The 15,601-nt window shown below is 40.5% G+C and overlaps 1 protein-coding gene and 1 long non-coding RNA gene across 3 annotated transcripts in view; one reads left to right on the top strand and one right to left on the bottom strand.

The window, feature by feature from the left end:
• Positions 1–8,266: 8,266 nt before the first annotated feature.
• RNF144A (ring finger protein 144A) overlaps positions 8,267–15,601 on the bottom strand; it is a 160,129-nt gene continuing 152,794 nt past the window's right edge. Inside the window, exons 9-10 of the mRNA XM_077958722.1 lie at positions 11,201–11,444; positions 8,267–9,553 (exon numbers count right to left, since the gene is read on the bottom strand). Of these exons, the coding sequence (XP_077814848.1) occupies positions 11,214–11,444 (231 nt within the window). The 3' untranslated portion in view covers positions 8,267–9,553; positions 11,201–11,213. The remainder of the gene's footprint in view (positions 9,554–11,200; positions 11,445–15,601) is intronic.
• The window catches only part of LOC144333625 (uncharacterized), a 33,707-nt gene continuing 29,412 nt past the window's right edge, over positions 11,307–15,601 (top strand). For both annotated transcript variants that reach the window (XR_013402542.1, XR_013402543.1), the window contains exon 1: positions 11,307–11,464. This is a non-coding gene — a long non-coding RNA (uncharacterized LOC144333625). The remainder of the gene's footprint in view (positions 11,465–15,601) is intronic.

Raw genomic sequence — 15,601 nt, forward strand, 5'->3', positions numbered from 1 at the left:
GACTTGAAAGACTGGACTTAGAGCTCTGAAATTCTTTCTTCAGTTTGCTCTATTATGTTGTTAAGACTTCCAGTTTTATTTTGAAATTGCTGTAGTTAATTTTTCAATTCCAGAAACTCAGTTTGGTTCTTTCTTAAAATGGCTATTTCATCTTTCAACTCTGGGGTCCTTGGATTGGGTTTTAACTTTCACTTGAATCTCATTGAGCTTCTTTGTCATCCAGATTCTGAATTCTATGTCTGTCATTTCGGACATCTAAGTCTGGTTAGGATCCATTGCTGGGGAGCTAGTTCAATCCTTTGGAAGTAGGGAGACACTCTGACTTACTGGAATGCAAGGGTTCTTGCACTGGTTCCTTCTCATCTGAGAGGGTTGGTGTTTCTTTATCCTTTTGAAGTTGTTGTCATTTGGAAGGGTCTTTTGTTTTTACAGACAGTGTTGTATGTTATGTATAGTCACTTGGCTTCATTTCTGGGTGCTTTCAGAGGACCAAGGCTCTGTATGGGTTCCTTAGCTGAAGCTAGTTTCCTGCATTGGGTTTCACAAGCAATGCATGCTGAAGGAATTTGTTTTTGTTTGGTGGTGTAATTCAGGCTGCGATACAGTAGATGGCACTAGGCTCTTAGCACCTGTTTTGTATTTCAGTGCATTCACAGCAGTGCTCTGAGGAGCGGGAAATGGAGGAGGTGAGAGATGAACTTCCCTTACCAAGTTCATTCATAAGCCTTGAAGGAGGCCCCTCTAATCACGGGCACTACGCCCACATTTCCTTAGCCCCAAGGCAGGCCCTGGCGGGCTACACTCTCCACTCCCTTACGGGTTGCCCAAGCCAATAGTTAGGTCACCAAGAGACCCACAACTCCCAGAGACCTGCTGGTCCTCTGTGCTCGGTGGAGTCAGAGTGGGTTGTGGGGAATGTCTGTGGGTGCAGGCACCAACTTTTTCTTTTTCGGAGTCCCCTTTGAAGAACGGAACACAGACACTCCTATTTGTTTACATATTGTCCATGACTCTTCCCTCTACAGAAGAGCTGCATATTTGCAACAGAAACTATATGGTCTGTAAAGCCTAAAATATTTACCGTCTAGCCCTTTACAGAAAAAGTCCACCCAATTTTATTCTAGAGCATCTCAGCAGGTTTGTATTAGTCAGCTCAGGATACCATAACAAAATACCACAAACTGGGTTTCTTAAACAACATAAATTTATTTTCTCACAGTTCTGGTGGCTGGAATTCCAAGATCAGGGTGCCAGCAGCATCGATGTCTGGTAAGGCACCTTTTCACTGTGTCCTCTTACGGCCATGACTCTGTGGATGTGCATGGAGAGACACCTCCCTGGTGTCTCCTCCTCTTCTTACTGAGACATCGACCTATCAGATTAGGACCCCACCCTATGACCTCACTTCACCTTACTTACCTCCTCAGGCTGTATCTCCAAATAGAGTCACATTGAAAATTACAACTTCATCATATGAATTGGGCAGGAGGGGTGGATACAATTCTGTCAGTAACAGCAGTTTACCACTTTGACATTATATTTATTGTACCAATCTGCACAACAAATTTGAGAGTAGCCTTATTTCAGAAGATTGACAGATCTTTGAAGACTACAACTAAATATCTCATCCACTTCAAATAAATACACATATGTGAACAAAATATAATTTCAGCATATAAAATCTAAGTTTTTGTCACTTTTAAGCCACAGCATAAACACGTCTGAAGCCAAGATTTCCTCACACCCTCATTCTATCAATCTCCATTACACTAAGTAATAACTGTTCTCATTTCTATCACTATAGACTAGTTTTATCTGTTCTATAACTTTATGTGAATCAAGCTTGTCCAACCAGTGGCCCGTAGGCCTCATGTGGCCCAGGACGGCTTTAAATGTGGCCCAACACAAATTCTAAACTTTCTTAAAACGTGATGAGATTTTTTTAATGATTTTTGTAGCTTATCAGCTATTGTTAGTGTTACAGTATTTTATGTGTGGCCCAAGCCAATTCTTCTTCCAATCTGGCCCAAGGAAGCCAAAAGACTGGACACCCTGACCTAAATGAAATCATGCAATACATACACTCTATTGCCTAGCTTTTTACAAACAAAAATATTTTTGAAATTTATCCATCTTGTTGTATATAGCAATGATTAATCCTTTTTTTTTTGGAAAATACATTTCAATTTTTATACTGAATTTTTGTAATCATTGTCATTTTGACAAACATTTGGATTGTCAAAAAACTCTGTGACAGCTCTTGGCTGTTGTGAATAAAGTTATTGTGAATAGTCTTATTCAATCATTTTGTAAAAATATATTTGTATGCATCTTGAGTAAATACCTAGGAGTGAAAATCTTAGGTCCTAAGATAGGTTTATATGTAACTTTATGAGAAAATGGAACAACTCTCCAAGTAGGCTGTGTCATTTTGTATTCCTAACACCAAGGTATGTAAGTTCAAGTTATTCCATATCCTCAGAAACAGCCTGAGAAACATCCTCAGAAACAGCACTAAACTGACATTTAGTGCTGTCAGTGTTTTTAAGGTTAATGTTTCTAGTGAATGTTTAATAATATTCCATTGTGGTTTTAATTTGCATTTTCTGGATGATTAATAACATAAGCACATTTTCTTATGTTTATTGGCTAATCATATATTTTCTTTTGTGATGTGGCTATAGAAAGAAGACTTGTATCCACCTTTTAAAGTGGGTTAGTTTCATTTCATTATTGACTTCCAGGAGTTCTTTATATATTTTAGATTGAAGTCTTTTGTCAGATACTACATTGTGAATATTTTTTTCCCACTCTATGGCTTGCTTTTTAATTTTCTTAATGGCATCCTGTCTTGGGTTTTAGGTTTCATTATGACAAATCCAATTTATCAATCTCATTCTCTTATGGTTAATGTTTTTGTGTCTTCTCAAAAATGAGTCCCTATTTACCTCAAAGTTACAAATATATTCTTCTATGTTTTCTTCTAGTAGCTTTTAAGTTAATTCTATGCTCTATCACGAATTCACTCTATTAGGATGTGAAGTAGTTTCTAGGTTCAGAGTTTCTCGTGTACTTACCCAGTTACAGATCTATTTGTTGAGAACAATTTTCTGGCCTCTTTTGTTGAAGGCTTATGTATCCTACATATATGGGCCTACTTTGGGCCTCTGTATCTGCTCTTTGGATCTACTTGTCCAAGGATTGAATTTATTTTCTGTAAAGGGCCAATGTAAGTAATCATGTTAGGTCTTTCAGGCCATAATGATCTGTGATACAACTATTTAACTATGTTCTTATTATAGTGGGAAAGCAGTCTTAGAAAACAGATAAATGAGCATGGCTATGTTCCAGTAAAACTTTCTTCGTGGACACAAATTTAACTTCCACATAATTTTTGAGTGCCACAAAATATGATTATTCTTTTGATTTTGTCAGACTTTTAAAAATATAAAAAGTATTCTTATCTCTGTAGAACATCAGGCAGTATGATATCAAGCAACAAGCTTTATTTTGCCCACAGCTGTATTTTGCCAATCCTTGTTTTCACCTATCCTTATTCCAAAACTATAATGTCTTCATTACTTTAGTTGTATAGGTGATCTTGAAAGCAGTAGTGTAAGTCCTTCAACTTTGCTATTTTTCTTTTTCAAGATTGTTTTAGGTAATCTATTAGTTTTAATAGCAAAAACTGCAATTACTGTTGCATCAACCTAATAGATTATTTGTATTTTCATATAGACTTCAGAATCAACTTCTCAATGTCTACAAAAATGTCTGATGGGATTTTGGGAGTTCATTTAATCTACAGAACAGTTTGGAGAGAAGTGACGTCATAACACCATTGAGTCCTTCAATTCATGAACACTGCATATGTCCTATTTATTTACTTCTCTTAGCAATGTATTGAGATTTTCAAAGTAAAAATCTTACCGATATTTAGTTAAATTTATTCCTAAGTATTTTGAATTTTTGATGTAATTAAAATGGACTCTTTAAAACTAATTTTTCAAATATTTGTTGCTAGTATATAGAAATCAACAAATTTTTATATATTGACTTATATTCTACACATAGTTAAATTCATTTAGTACTTAGTAGTTTTGTGTGGATCTATTAGAATTTTCAAGTTTTCTATGTAAGTAAACATGTCATCCAGAAAAAGTGCCAGATTTACATTCACCTATCCAAGACTTCATACCTTTTATTTCTCTTTTTTGCCTATTACTCTAATTTGGATTTCCAGTACTATGGAGGATAGAAATAGAAAGAGTGGATAATCTTGGCTTGTTGTCAATGTTATAGAAAAAGCAGTCAGTAGTTCATTGTTAGTTGTAATTTTTTATAGACATCCCTTAACAAACTGCAATGGTTTTCTTTTATTCATGGTTTAGTGGGAGCTCGTACACAAAAGGAAGTGAACTTTTGTCAAAGATTTTCTTCAATACCTACTGAGATGATTATATGGTTATTTTTAGTTTTTATTCTGTTACTAGGGTGAATTATATTTCTTGTATATTTCTGGATTTGAATTACTAAATGTAATAAAGTGTTTTGCGTCTGTATTTATACAATATTACTTTCTTGTGATTTTCCACGTTTGGGTATTAGGGTTATGGTAGTCTTATAAAATAAAGCGAGTAGTTGTCACTTCATTTAGTTTGAGTGACTTTGTTAGATTTTTTAAAAAAACATTCTTTAAATATTTGATGAAGTTTACCAGTGAAACCATCTGGGCCTAGAGATTTTGTTTTGTTTTGTTTGTTATGGAAGATTTTAATTATAAATTCAGTTTCTTTAGGAAATATGGAGCTCTTAGAGTTTTTCTATTCTTTGTCATGTATGATTACTTGTGCTTTTCAAGGAATTTTGCTATTTAATCTGGGTTATCAAATGCACTCATAATTCTGCTCACTTTTTAATGTCTAGGATATTTGTAAGAACATTACAAAATCTGTCATTCTTGATATTGGAAAGGCCAAATCTTTTTAGTATTTCAAATATGTAAAGATCCCTCTGCTTTCTAGGAGATAAAATCTTTCTAGGAGATAAAATCTAGGAGTGGCATAAAATCTGGAATGGCATTCAAGGCTTTCTGCTCATCCTGGTACTTATCACATGCTACCTCCTGTAAAGTCATGTTCCCTGAACCACATCTATTCAGGAAGGGATGGATGGTGTTTCCTTGACTTTCCACAGCTTCTAAGAGCTCTGACAGTTCCTACCATATTATATTATTAGTAGTAGTTCATATCTTTCTTTTATATTGAATGAAAAGTTTCTTGCTAACTGTAACTTCAGAGCCTGCTCTGGCTATAAAGCCTTAATTAGTAAGAAAGGGAGGCAGGTAGGCAGGCAGGAAGTCAAAGGTGTTCAAGGGTAATTGTAATAGTCCACATTGCCCTCTATATAACAGACAAATTTGCAGGGCCTTTTCAGCTTAAAAGCAATCCTGGGAAAAACACAATAGTTCCAGAACAATGCTCAATTAAGGGTGGCTTTCACAGTGATAAGAATGGATTGTTAATAAAACATTTAAATTTTTTTGCTTAATATTTTATAACATCAGAATCACACACATGAATCAAGCCATTGGGATGTACAAGCGTTTTGGAGCAAGGAACTTTGTTTTCTTTGCCTCATTTAGGTGGACATGAGGAGAATGGACCTGCTTCCATGAATGGAATGCCCTGTGACTCGCAAAGGCCTCCTTAGTCCCACGGGTTGACCACCATGTTTGAGCAGTAGGGTGGCAGCCCTTTCACCTGTGTTGGTAATAGTGGAATTGCTTTACCTGTCATCATCTGAATTTGTTCTTAGAGGTGAGACAGAAAAGAATTCACCCTGGTGGACAGTTCAACATTATACAGGATCCCAGGGACCAGAGTTAATTTCTCCTGGGCTGCTTACCGAAAACATAGAGCAGGGGAAAGTCCTAGAACCAGTGTCCTAGAACCACTATTCTGGAGATAAGACTTCAAGACGAAAAAGGAGAGATTTGTTGTAAAGTATAAGAAGAGCATGAACAGAGATCTAGACATGAAAGTAAACATTAAGTAAAGAGCCCACTGATAACACTCTAGATCCCCCAAAGAAATCAGGGAATTTCAGCACCCAGGGGAGAAGAGTAGGGAGAGGCAAATACAGAGATACACTCCATATTTTCCACCTAGTCTCAGTCCTGGCCTGAGTTGGCTTCTTCACTCCTGCAGGTATCAAGTCCTGAGACTTCAGACTTTGGGGTGAGCCAAATTCAGCCACCTCTTCCTAACAACGTCATCTTGTGCAATTTTTCTTATAGTTTCTGACTCGATTTCTCATCTCTCCTTTTCAGGATGAAGCCCACTGCTCAGAGTTGAAGAAAGGATCTGAAATATCAAGGAGAAATTGCTTTGCACAATACATGCCACCTAGAAGGTCTTCAGTAGAGAGTTGTTCCCAGTGTTTACTCCAGCGGGCCGTCCTAGTATTTGCTGGGGAGTACAGAGAGCAGCTGGGAGTGCCCACTGTCCTGTTACAGCAGAGCACTTTTATTCCGCTCACAGGAGAGTCACTGGGAAACAGGATTGCAAGAGCAAGAAAATTCCAAGTATATGTGTTGCCTTGTGCAGCTGTTTCCGTAGGCATACAATGGTGTTGTGTTGTTAAGGAAACTTGCTGTCAAGCAGCAACACAAATAAAGCATTTAGCTTTATTGAGTTATATTACAATAATTATGGAAAATAATGGGCCCCAGATGTCATTTATTCAGTGGGGAGGGACAATCCCCTCATTGTCCAATGGCCCATGGAGCCAGAGAGATGGTACCCCAGCATGCTGTAGTCCAGCCTCTCCCACTGACCACCTGAGCCTGCTGAAGCTGGCTTATATAAGGCTTTGGAAAGAAAAAGGGCTACTCTCTGGAAGTCAGGAAAAACTGTTCCCAGATGTGTGTTAGACAAGGTCAGGATCTCGTGTGTAATAAGCAATTTTAGGCCTGAATTCTCTAAGGACAGTGTGTATGGGCCTGTTTTCGCCCAGTACATGGTGTCAGAGTCCTGTCAGCAAAACATGGTAGAATCAGTCAGGAGATCTAACAGAAGTGCTCTTGGAGGCAGAACTTCAGAGAAAGAATTAAGTTTTATGCTGAGAAATCATGATTCCACACTCTGGAGTGAGAACTCTGAACAGTTCACTCTGTGGCCACGTACTTGTATTTCTACATAGATGGAAGGTCCCAGTCCTGGAATTCTGGTCCTTCTGCTCCTTTTTCTCTAAGAAACAGGTGGAGCTTCCTCCTAAGTGCCAAGTCATTTCCCAATTAATTTACAAAGTATGTTTGTTGGCAAATTGTCCCTGCCTGAAATCACCTTCATTCTTTTTTCTGTCCAGTAAATACTTCATCTTTCATGATTCAGTTTAAACATTCACTCCTCTGGGAAAATTCTATCCCTCCACCACCATTATACTTACCAGAAGAGGCTTATTCTATTATAACTTCTTATTCCCAGGATGATGAAAACATTTGGCATTAGTTTGTATGTCTCTTTATCATTACTATCCTATTGTGTTCTAAGCATTTGCTCACCAACCTCTCTCTGTCTTCTAGACTAGCTTCCCCAGCAATGAACAAAAACAAAACAGTCTACATCTGTATTTCTAGCACAGGGGCTGGCACACACTGAGTGCTAAACTGAATTGAACAGATGCTGTAAGCAACAAAGAGTCCAATTTTGCAAGATCTCACTGAGGAGGAAGGTGCTGCCCCAAAGCCAGGTGTTTTATATGAGTTACTCTGCTGTCATAAATCATGACTGGCACTAGCTACAGGCACCCCTGCAGGACGGGCTTCCCCACAGCATGTCCCACAGGACATCCATGGCCAACGAACTGTTGCTCATTCACAATAACTCCCGAGATGTATGTCTTAGGATGGGTGATGCTACAGACCCCCCCGCCTCCCTGCAAGCACTGTATACAGGGTTGTATGCACCCACTGGTGTGTCAACGAGTGGTTCAGAAACTGACTTATGAACTAACTGGAAGTTATTCTTCTGATAATTGCTTACCTTGTGCTACTTTAAATTTTCTAGTTATATTCAGGAGGACTTAGTACAGCCACACTAACGGGGTTTCAACAGGTTTTGTTTCAACTCCACAGTCTAGCTGAAATAGCATCCTATTGATTGGCAATATGTACCAGGAAACTTTAAAGTGGTTTTGGTCTCCTCTGAACCATTTATTCTCTTTCCATGGAACTCCTAAGGTAGCAATCAGGCTAACAAAAAATATAGTGTGGCAACAGAATCATTTATAATCCAAAAATTGGAAAAAAAAAAAAACAAGCTATATTTACAAATAATTTCTAGTAAAGTAAGAAATTACAGTATCATTTTAGTACAAAACAGTAATCAATTATATTAACAATGGATTTCTTATATAGTAGCACATATTTAAAATTAGAAAAAAACCCTCAACCACACAGGCCATCTTCCCCTCAGCAAGCCCTAGGGAAAGCGCTTGGAGTTTTAAGCATACTCATCCAGGAAACGACTCCATGTGCATACAGAAACTGAGGGAGGCTCACTGCAGCATTGATCTTGCAAGTAAGAAAAATTAGAAACAAATGTCCATCAAAATAGCCTGATGCAATACTTGTGGTTATTCACAACATACACAACAAGAAGCAGAGACTTTCCAAACTTTTTTGACCACAAAGTACAGTAAGAAACACATTTTACAGGGTGAACCAGTAATGGCAGATTGCACTTTCCAAGGAGGCCTCAACAATATGACCCACCTCACATGTCCCCTCCCCTTAGGCCTAAGCAACTGGCTTGGTCAGTAGCATATAGTGGAAGTGATGCCATGTGTCTTTCAAGGCTGAATGTCTTAATCCATTTTCTGTGGCCATACAGAACACCTGAGACTGGGTAATTTATAAAAAATAGAGGTTATTTTACTCACAGTTCTGGAGGCTGAGAAGTCCAAGATCAGGTGACTACATCTGGTGAGAACCTTTCTGCTTTGTCGTGACATGGCAGGAGGCATCAAATGACTAAAAAAGCAAACATGCTATCTAAGGTCTTTCTTCCTCTTCTTATAAAGCCACCAGTCCCATCATGGGGGCCCTGATGACCTTACCTATTTCTAATTGCCTCTTTAAAACCCCACTTCCAAACACCATCAACATATAAATTGAGAGATTTAGAGATTAAGATTCTAACACATGAAATTTTGGGAGAGATGTTCAGTCCATAGCACTGTGTCATAGATATGCTAATACTTTAGCCTAATTCACGTGGAGCTCACCATGCTAGGAGGAAGCTCAAACTGGCACATGAGAAGAGAACACTGTGTGGTGGGGGATGTTCCAGCTGATAGCCCAGCTGTCGCCCTAGCTGCCATCAACTATGAGATACAAATAAAGATGCCTTCTGATGATTCTGGTTGGAGTGTGGGGTAGAAGGGGGAAGATGTCTTCCCAACCTTTTATTATTCCCATCTGGGGCTGCAGGTGTCATGCAGCAGAGGTGAGCCATCCACCATCCACACTGTGCCCTGCCCAACTTCTGATCTGTAGAATCCATGAATATAAAAAAATGTTTTGGGAAGGGTAGTAGCAATTGTACCTGGAATGCAAGTATTTGTAACTGAAATAAAACTTGTGCTAATAATTCTTACCCTTAAAAAAATTCAAGCCATGCTATAGAAAAAAATGAGAACCTCCTCTTCCATGGCATTCTTTGATCACTCAATCCCATCTCGTCCAAATAAATTCTAAAGATACAGGGATTCCTTCCTTCCCTCCTTCTTTCTTCCCTTCTCTCCTTCCTTCCATCCTTCCTTTTTTCCTTCCTTCCTTTTTCTCTTCCTTTCTTTTCTTCCACCTGGAAATACTCATTGTTCACCTCCTAAGTTTCAGGTACTCTGCTCAGTGTGGGGGCTCTGGGGGTGACACAGACACAGACGTATCTGCCCCACAAAGCTATAACCCATATGAAAGGAAAGACATATAATGAGCTTGAACTAATTTAATTCTTTATACAATAAAGAGGAGTACCAAGTGCATAGAGCTTTTAAGGGCCCAGCAAAATATTTAAGACAACTACAACAAATTATTGACCACAAAAAATTTTTTAAAGCTGTAAATACAATTGAATGTTTTTTCAAATATCTATAAAAATAACATGGCAACTAGAAATCCATTTCAATTTGTATGATTGTATATTAAGATTACATTTGGTATGGGGTATGGTTGCACTCACATATGCTTGCTAGGATGGAGGGTGGAGTTATATACAGTAGGTGTGTCAGTAGGCTGCAAGGTGGGTAAACGGATGGGTAGGCAGGCCCAGAACGGGCACAGTTTTTTATCATGCCCTAGTGGTAAGTGTTATGAGAGGAAAGCTCTGGTGCCTGGAAACCCACTGACTTTTGTTTATGTGATGCAAGCTCCCAAATTCCTGAAAACCAGGAATATGTAACAGAGTCATTGTAATTTAATGTATTTCATGTGTCCACTGTGCAAGGTGTTGATACGGGCTCTGGGGAGTATTAGGCAGAATCACTCCTGCCCTCTGGAACTTACAGTCTTCTCTTGAGGATGGGGCAAGAGATTTGTTCTAAAGGGACAGGATAGTCAAGTAAGGGGGATGTTGAATGGACAGACCCTGCTCTGTGAGGGTTAAAGGGTCTGAGAATAAGAGAATTGGGGAATATGCTCAAAGAAGAGCTGATGTTTGAAGTGGGCCTCCCCCAGGCTGCACAGACCAGATTGAGGGCCTGGGTTGAAGAGCTAGCAGAATATTCTGAATTCACAGTGGTGTGACCCTAAAGGACCAATTTATAGCTTCACCTCATGTATGGATTAAATAAGATGTAAGGATTAAATAAGTCCACAAATGGGATGTGCTTAGAACAGCATATGGCATAGCTTATGTGCTTAACAAACATCAGTTTGTTATAATCTTTACTCTTCACTGAAATAACAATGGTTATTTAACACAGTCAATGTGCCAGGCATTGGGTTCCTCTACTTGCATAGGCTAAGATTGCCAGACCTCATGAGGACACCTCATTATCTCCAGGGGTGACTTTGAGTTAATTTAAAAAATGATTCATTCCTTATTACCCATTCCTTAGGACGTTCTACTGCCCTTTTTCAGAACATCATATATGTGTAAATCTATAAATATGAATATGAATCACACAGTGTTCTGACCTCTTGTTGGCCTTCATACAAATATGAACATCACATCATTCCTGCCTCCAGGGCCAATACTCAATTCCAGGGAGTGATAGACACTTTTGTAATCCAGCATGAGAAAGTACAAAGCGGAATTGTTTCCCAACAGCCAAACGTGGGGTGAGGAGGAGACTGAGAAAGGCTTCCCACAGGGGCTACTGCATGAGCTTGGTCTTGAAGGAGGAGTAGACCTTCCCAGGGATGGAGACAGGGTGGATCCCTAGCAAAGGAAACAGCCAGGTAAGGGCCTGAGTGGCGACAGGGTTCTTTGGGGAACTCAATGTTGTCTGGTATGGGCAGGGTAGATGGGATGGATCGTAGACAGGTGAGGCTGGAGAAGTGGTGGAGAGTTCAAAGGAGTCTCGTAATACATATGGACAGAGGGAAGTTCAAGGACAGAAGGACAGGAAGCCACGAGGAGCGTCAGTCCACAGATGCCAGGTCGGACACCAGTTCATTCTGGCCCATGACGCTGGCTTCAGCTCAGCCCCTTTGAGGTACACACTTGGATCCCAGTCAAGGAACTACCTTTCTGATCTTTCTGATTTTCCAGAATATCTTTAAATCCTGATCATTCAGCACGTGTCCCAAAGTTTGGTTCATGCATTCATTCACTCATTCCACAAATATCTATTGTTTGCTTTGTACCTGACACCACTAAGCTCTAAAACCCAGTGAAGACGTTGCCATTGCCTTCAAGCAGACATTAGCTGGAGGGAGACAGGTAAATAAATCAGCAATATTCTGTGGCAAGATAAGTGAGAAAATAAAATAATATGCTCTTAAAATGGAATGGGGTAGGAAGAGGAGAGACAAAGGGCAGAAAAAATGGAAGGATGGCTCTTAGAGAAGTAGAATCCTGAGGTTCCTGCAGGATTCTACAAGCCTGACAGGCAGTTCTTCCTCAAGCTCTGGCTTCTCTTTGCTTAACAGTTCTTCCCTCCATTCATCTGTAAGCAGCCGAGAGAAACCAGGCCATACCTTCCATACTTTGCTTTGAAATTTCCTCTGTCAAACATCTGAGTTCATTGATTACAAGTTTTGCTTTCCACGCAGCAGAAGGATGTGACTGGGCAAAGCCTTCTGCAATTCTATAGCAAGAATCATCTGTGCCCTCACTAGTAGCACCTGTAGCTTCCAAATTTCTACCAACAGTCTGCTCAAGGCAATCTGGGCTTTGTCTAGCATGTGGCTAAACACTTACCCAGCCTCTGCTCATTGCCCAATGCCAAAGCTGCTTCCCCATTTTTAGGCATTTGTTACAGCACCATCGAGCTACTGTCATTCTACTTCCTACTGTCATCAAGTGGAACGACATAAAAACAAAACCAGCAGGAACTGGCTTAGGCAACGTGGGGGGCTGCCTAGGCAAATCCGAAATCCTTAGGGCAGGCTGGAACCTGTTGAGCAGGAGCAGGCACTAGAGTTCCAGGTGGAATTTCTTCCTCAGGAGAACCTCAGCTCTTTCTTCTTTTAAGGCCTTCAAGTGAAGTGGACCAAGCCCACCCAGAATATCAAAGATGGCCTTCTTCATTTAAAGCAAACGGGTGGTAAATGTGAAATCACATCTACAAAATAGCTTCAGAGCAACACCTAGACGACGGTTTTGCTGAGTGACTGGAGACTGTGGCCTCGCCACATTGACATACAACACTGACTCTCACCAGAAGGGAATCCATTCAGGATCCCAAACCTCAAGAAGCACAGTGTAGGGAGGAGAGTTATTTTGTAATTAGTAAATGCCAGGCCTCCTTCTTATACTTCACCCACGATGATATTTACCTGTAATCATCACAGGAATGCGATCACATAGGTGCTGCAATGAAACTGGAATTGAGAAATGGAGCCAAATGTAAATAACTCAGGCCAAGTCACACGGCCGGGAAGTAGTGAGGCTGTGATGTGAAATTACACTGTCTGACTGTAATGTTTTTGCCCTAAGACCTTGTCCAAAGAAGGAGTGTGCTGCTGGCCCACGCTTTGTCCCTGACAATCAGGCACATGAGGAGCTCTGCAGTGCTTCCCACGCTAGGGAAATCCAAGTCACTGCCCATCGCATTTCTGCCCAGCCACACATCTGCAGCTGGCTCTGTGTCAGTTTCCCAGGGCTTCTGTAAAAGAAATCACAGCAAAGGCCAGGCGCAGTGGCTCATGCCTCTAATGCCTGCACTTTGGGAGGGCGAGGAGGGTGGAGCACATGAGGTCAGGAGTTCAAGGCCAGCCTGGTTAACATAGTGAAACTCCGTCTCTACTAATAATACAAAAAATTAGCCTGGCATGGTGATGTGCTCCTGTAATCCCAGCTACTTGGGAGGCTGAGGCAGGAGAATCACTTGAACCTGGGAGGTGGAGGTTGTAGTGAGCTAAGATCATGCCATTGCACTCCAGCCTGGGTGATGGAGTGAGACTCCATCTCAGGGGGAAAAAAAAAAAGTCTCAGCAAAGCAGTCTCAAAACAAGAGAGATGTATTGGCGCACAGTTCTGGAGGGTGAAGTCCAGGGTCAGGGTGTTCCTCAGGGCAGCATTCCTGAGACTGGTCAGAAGCTTTCTTGGCTTCTCCCTAGCTTCTGGTGGTTGTTGGCAATCGTGGGACTTTTTTGGCTGGTGGCAGCATGACTTCAATTGTTACCTCCTTCATTGTATGGAGAGCCCTCAGTGCATCTCTGTTTTCACACAGCACTTGCCTCTGGGCGTATGTGTCCAGATTTCCCTAATGTTATAAAGAGCAGTCACTGGATTAATGTCCTTTCTAATCCAGTAATACCTCATCCTAACTTGATTATATCTGCGAACACTCTCTATTTCCAAGTAAGGTTACATTCACATGTACTGGGAGGGGGGACTTCAACATAACTTTTGGAGGGACACACTTTAATCCCCAATAGGCTCATACCAGTAGGAGAAAGCTAAACTCTGAAAAGCAGTCACAGTGTTTTCCCTTGACCTCACACTGTTCTTTATTTAAAAAAAAAAAAAAAAAAAAAAAAGCTCCATTTCTCAAACTGGGCAACATGGCAAAAACCCTTCTCTACAAAAAAATACAAAAATTAGCCGGATATGGTGGCACAAGCCTGTAGTCGCAGCTACTTGGGAAGCTGAGATGGGAGGATTACCTGGGTCCAGAGAGGTCAAACCTACAGTAAGCTGTGATAGCACCACTGTACTATAGACTGGGCAACAGAGTCGAACCCTGTCTCAAGAAGATTAAAAAATACATAGAGAGAGAGAAAAGAAAAGCTCAATTTTACTAATTCTGCTGAATGTGGCCTTTGGCGTTTCATTTTTCTAGAAGTCTCCTAGAGTCTCGAAGTTCAGTCTGGTTAATACTGGGACATCCCTGATACTTGCAAGACACTGTGAACCTTCTCATCCGTGTGCAACATTTAGATTGAGAGACAATTGTGTCTTCGTGTTAGCACTTCCAGGCACGCAAAAAGACAACTCAAAACCTTGAAAAGTTCAAGCAGGAGAGCTGTTGACAACATATTGGAAGCTAAGCTGTTCCTTGTCGTTATAAACAAAATTTTTAACTATTTCAGCAAGTTAATCTCTGGGATGTTAAGAAACTTCTAGTTAGAAATTGTGTCTTTACCATCTTATGGAGTGCTTTTTACATAAGCTTCTCTAGTATAAGCCTGAGCCTGAGTTCTCATCTCCCTGAACTCAAATTCCCTGTGCTCAACCCTCCAAAATTTGGGAGGGAATAAAACATAAGTGGTTACCTTGTGTTTATTTACAAATGGCTAGAGATTCATTAAAAGGTGTTGCATATTAAAGCTGCCTGAATAAGAACAAAAGAGGCAGAGAGAAGAAGAAAGAGAAGGAGTGGGAAAGATGGGAATATGAATGAGAGGGAGCAAGTGATACGGAAATCAACAACAACAAAGAGACCAGGGAATTGAAAGAGAGAATGTGAAGGAAATGAAGGTATTGAAGCCACTCAGAAGGGAAAATAGGCAATGCTGGAATGATGTTATGAGAAAAATTATGCTTGGTAGAAAAACTTCCAACCAAATAGCCCTCTGGTGCTCAAGCTTGTTCTCAAAATAGGATTAATTTGTTGCTAAAAAGTAAGATAGAGATTTGTTGGCCACACAGATGAAACAGCCAGTCCCAGCCAGCCCTGGAGGCTGTGGCATGGTCCTCCTGGTCATGCAGGAGACAGTGGAAGGCAATGGGAGGGTGGCCAGAGCCTCTACATTTGATGTGCTGAGTTAACCTCCCACACAGCTGCCCCCAGCTCAACACCCACCAGGTACATCTGGACAAGCCCCATGTGAAGTCACGGGCTTTGGAGGCTGACTGAGCCTATTGGCTTCCTTGCTGGGCTACTATTGACTTAGGGCAAGTTACTGTCTCAGTTTCCAGATTCCTCA

The sequence above is a fragment of the Macaca mulatta genome, chromosome 13, assembly GCF_049350105.2.
Source record: "Macaca mulatta isolate MMU2019108-1 chromosome 13, T2T-MMU8v2.0, whole genome shotgun sequence".
Classification (NCBI taxonomy): domain Eukaryota; kingdom Metazoa; phylum Chordata; class Mammalia; order Primates; family Cercopithecidae; genus Macaca; species Macaca mulatta.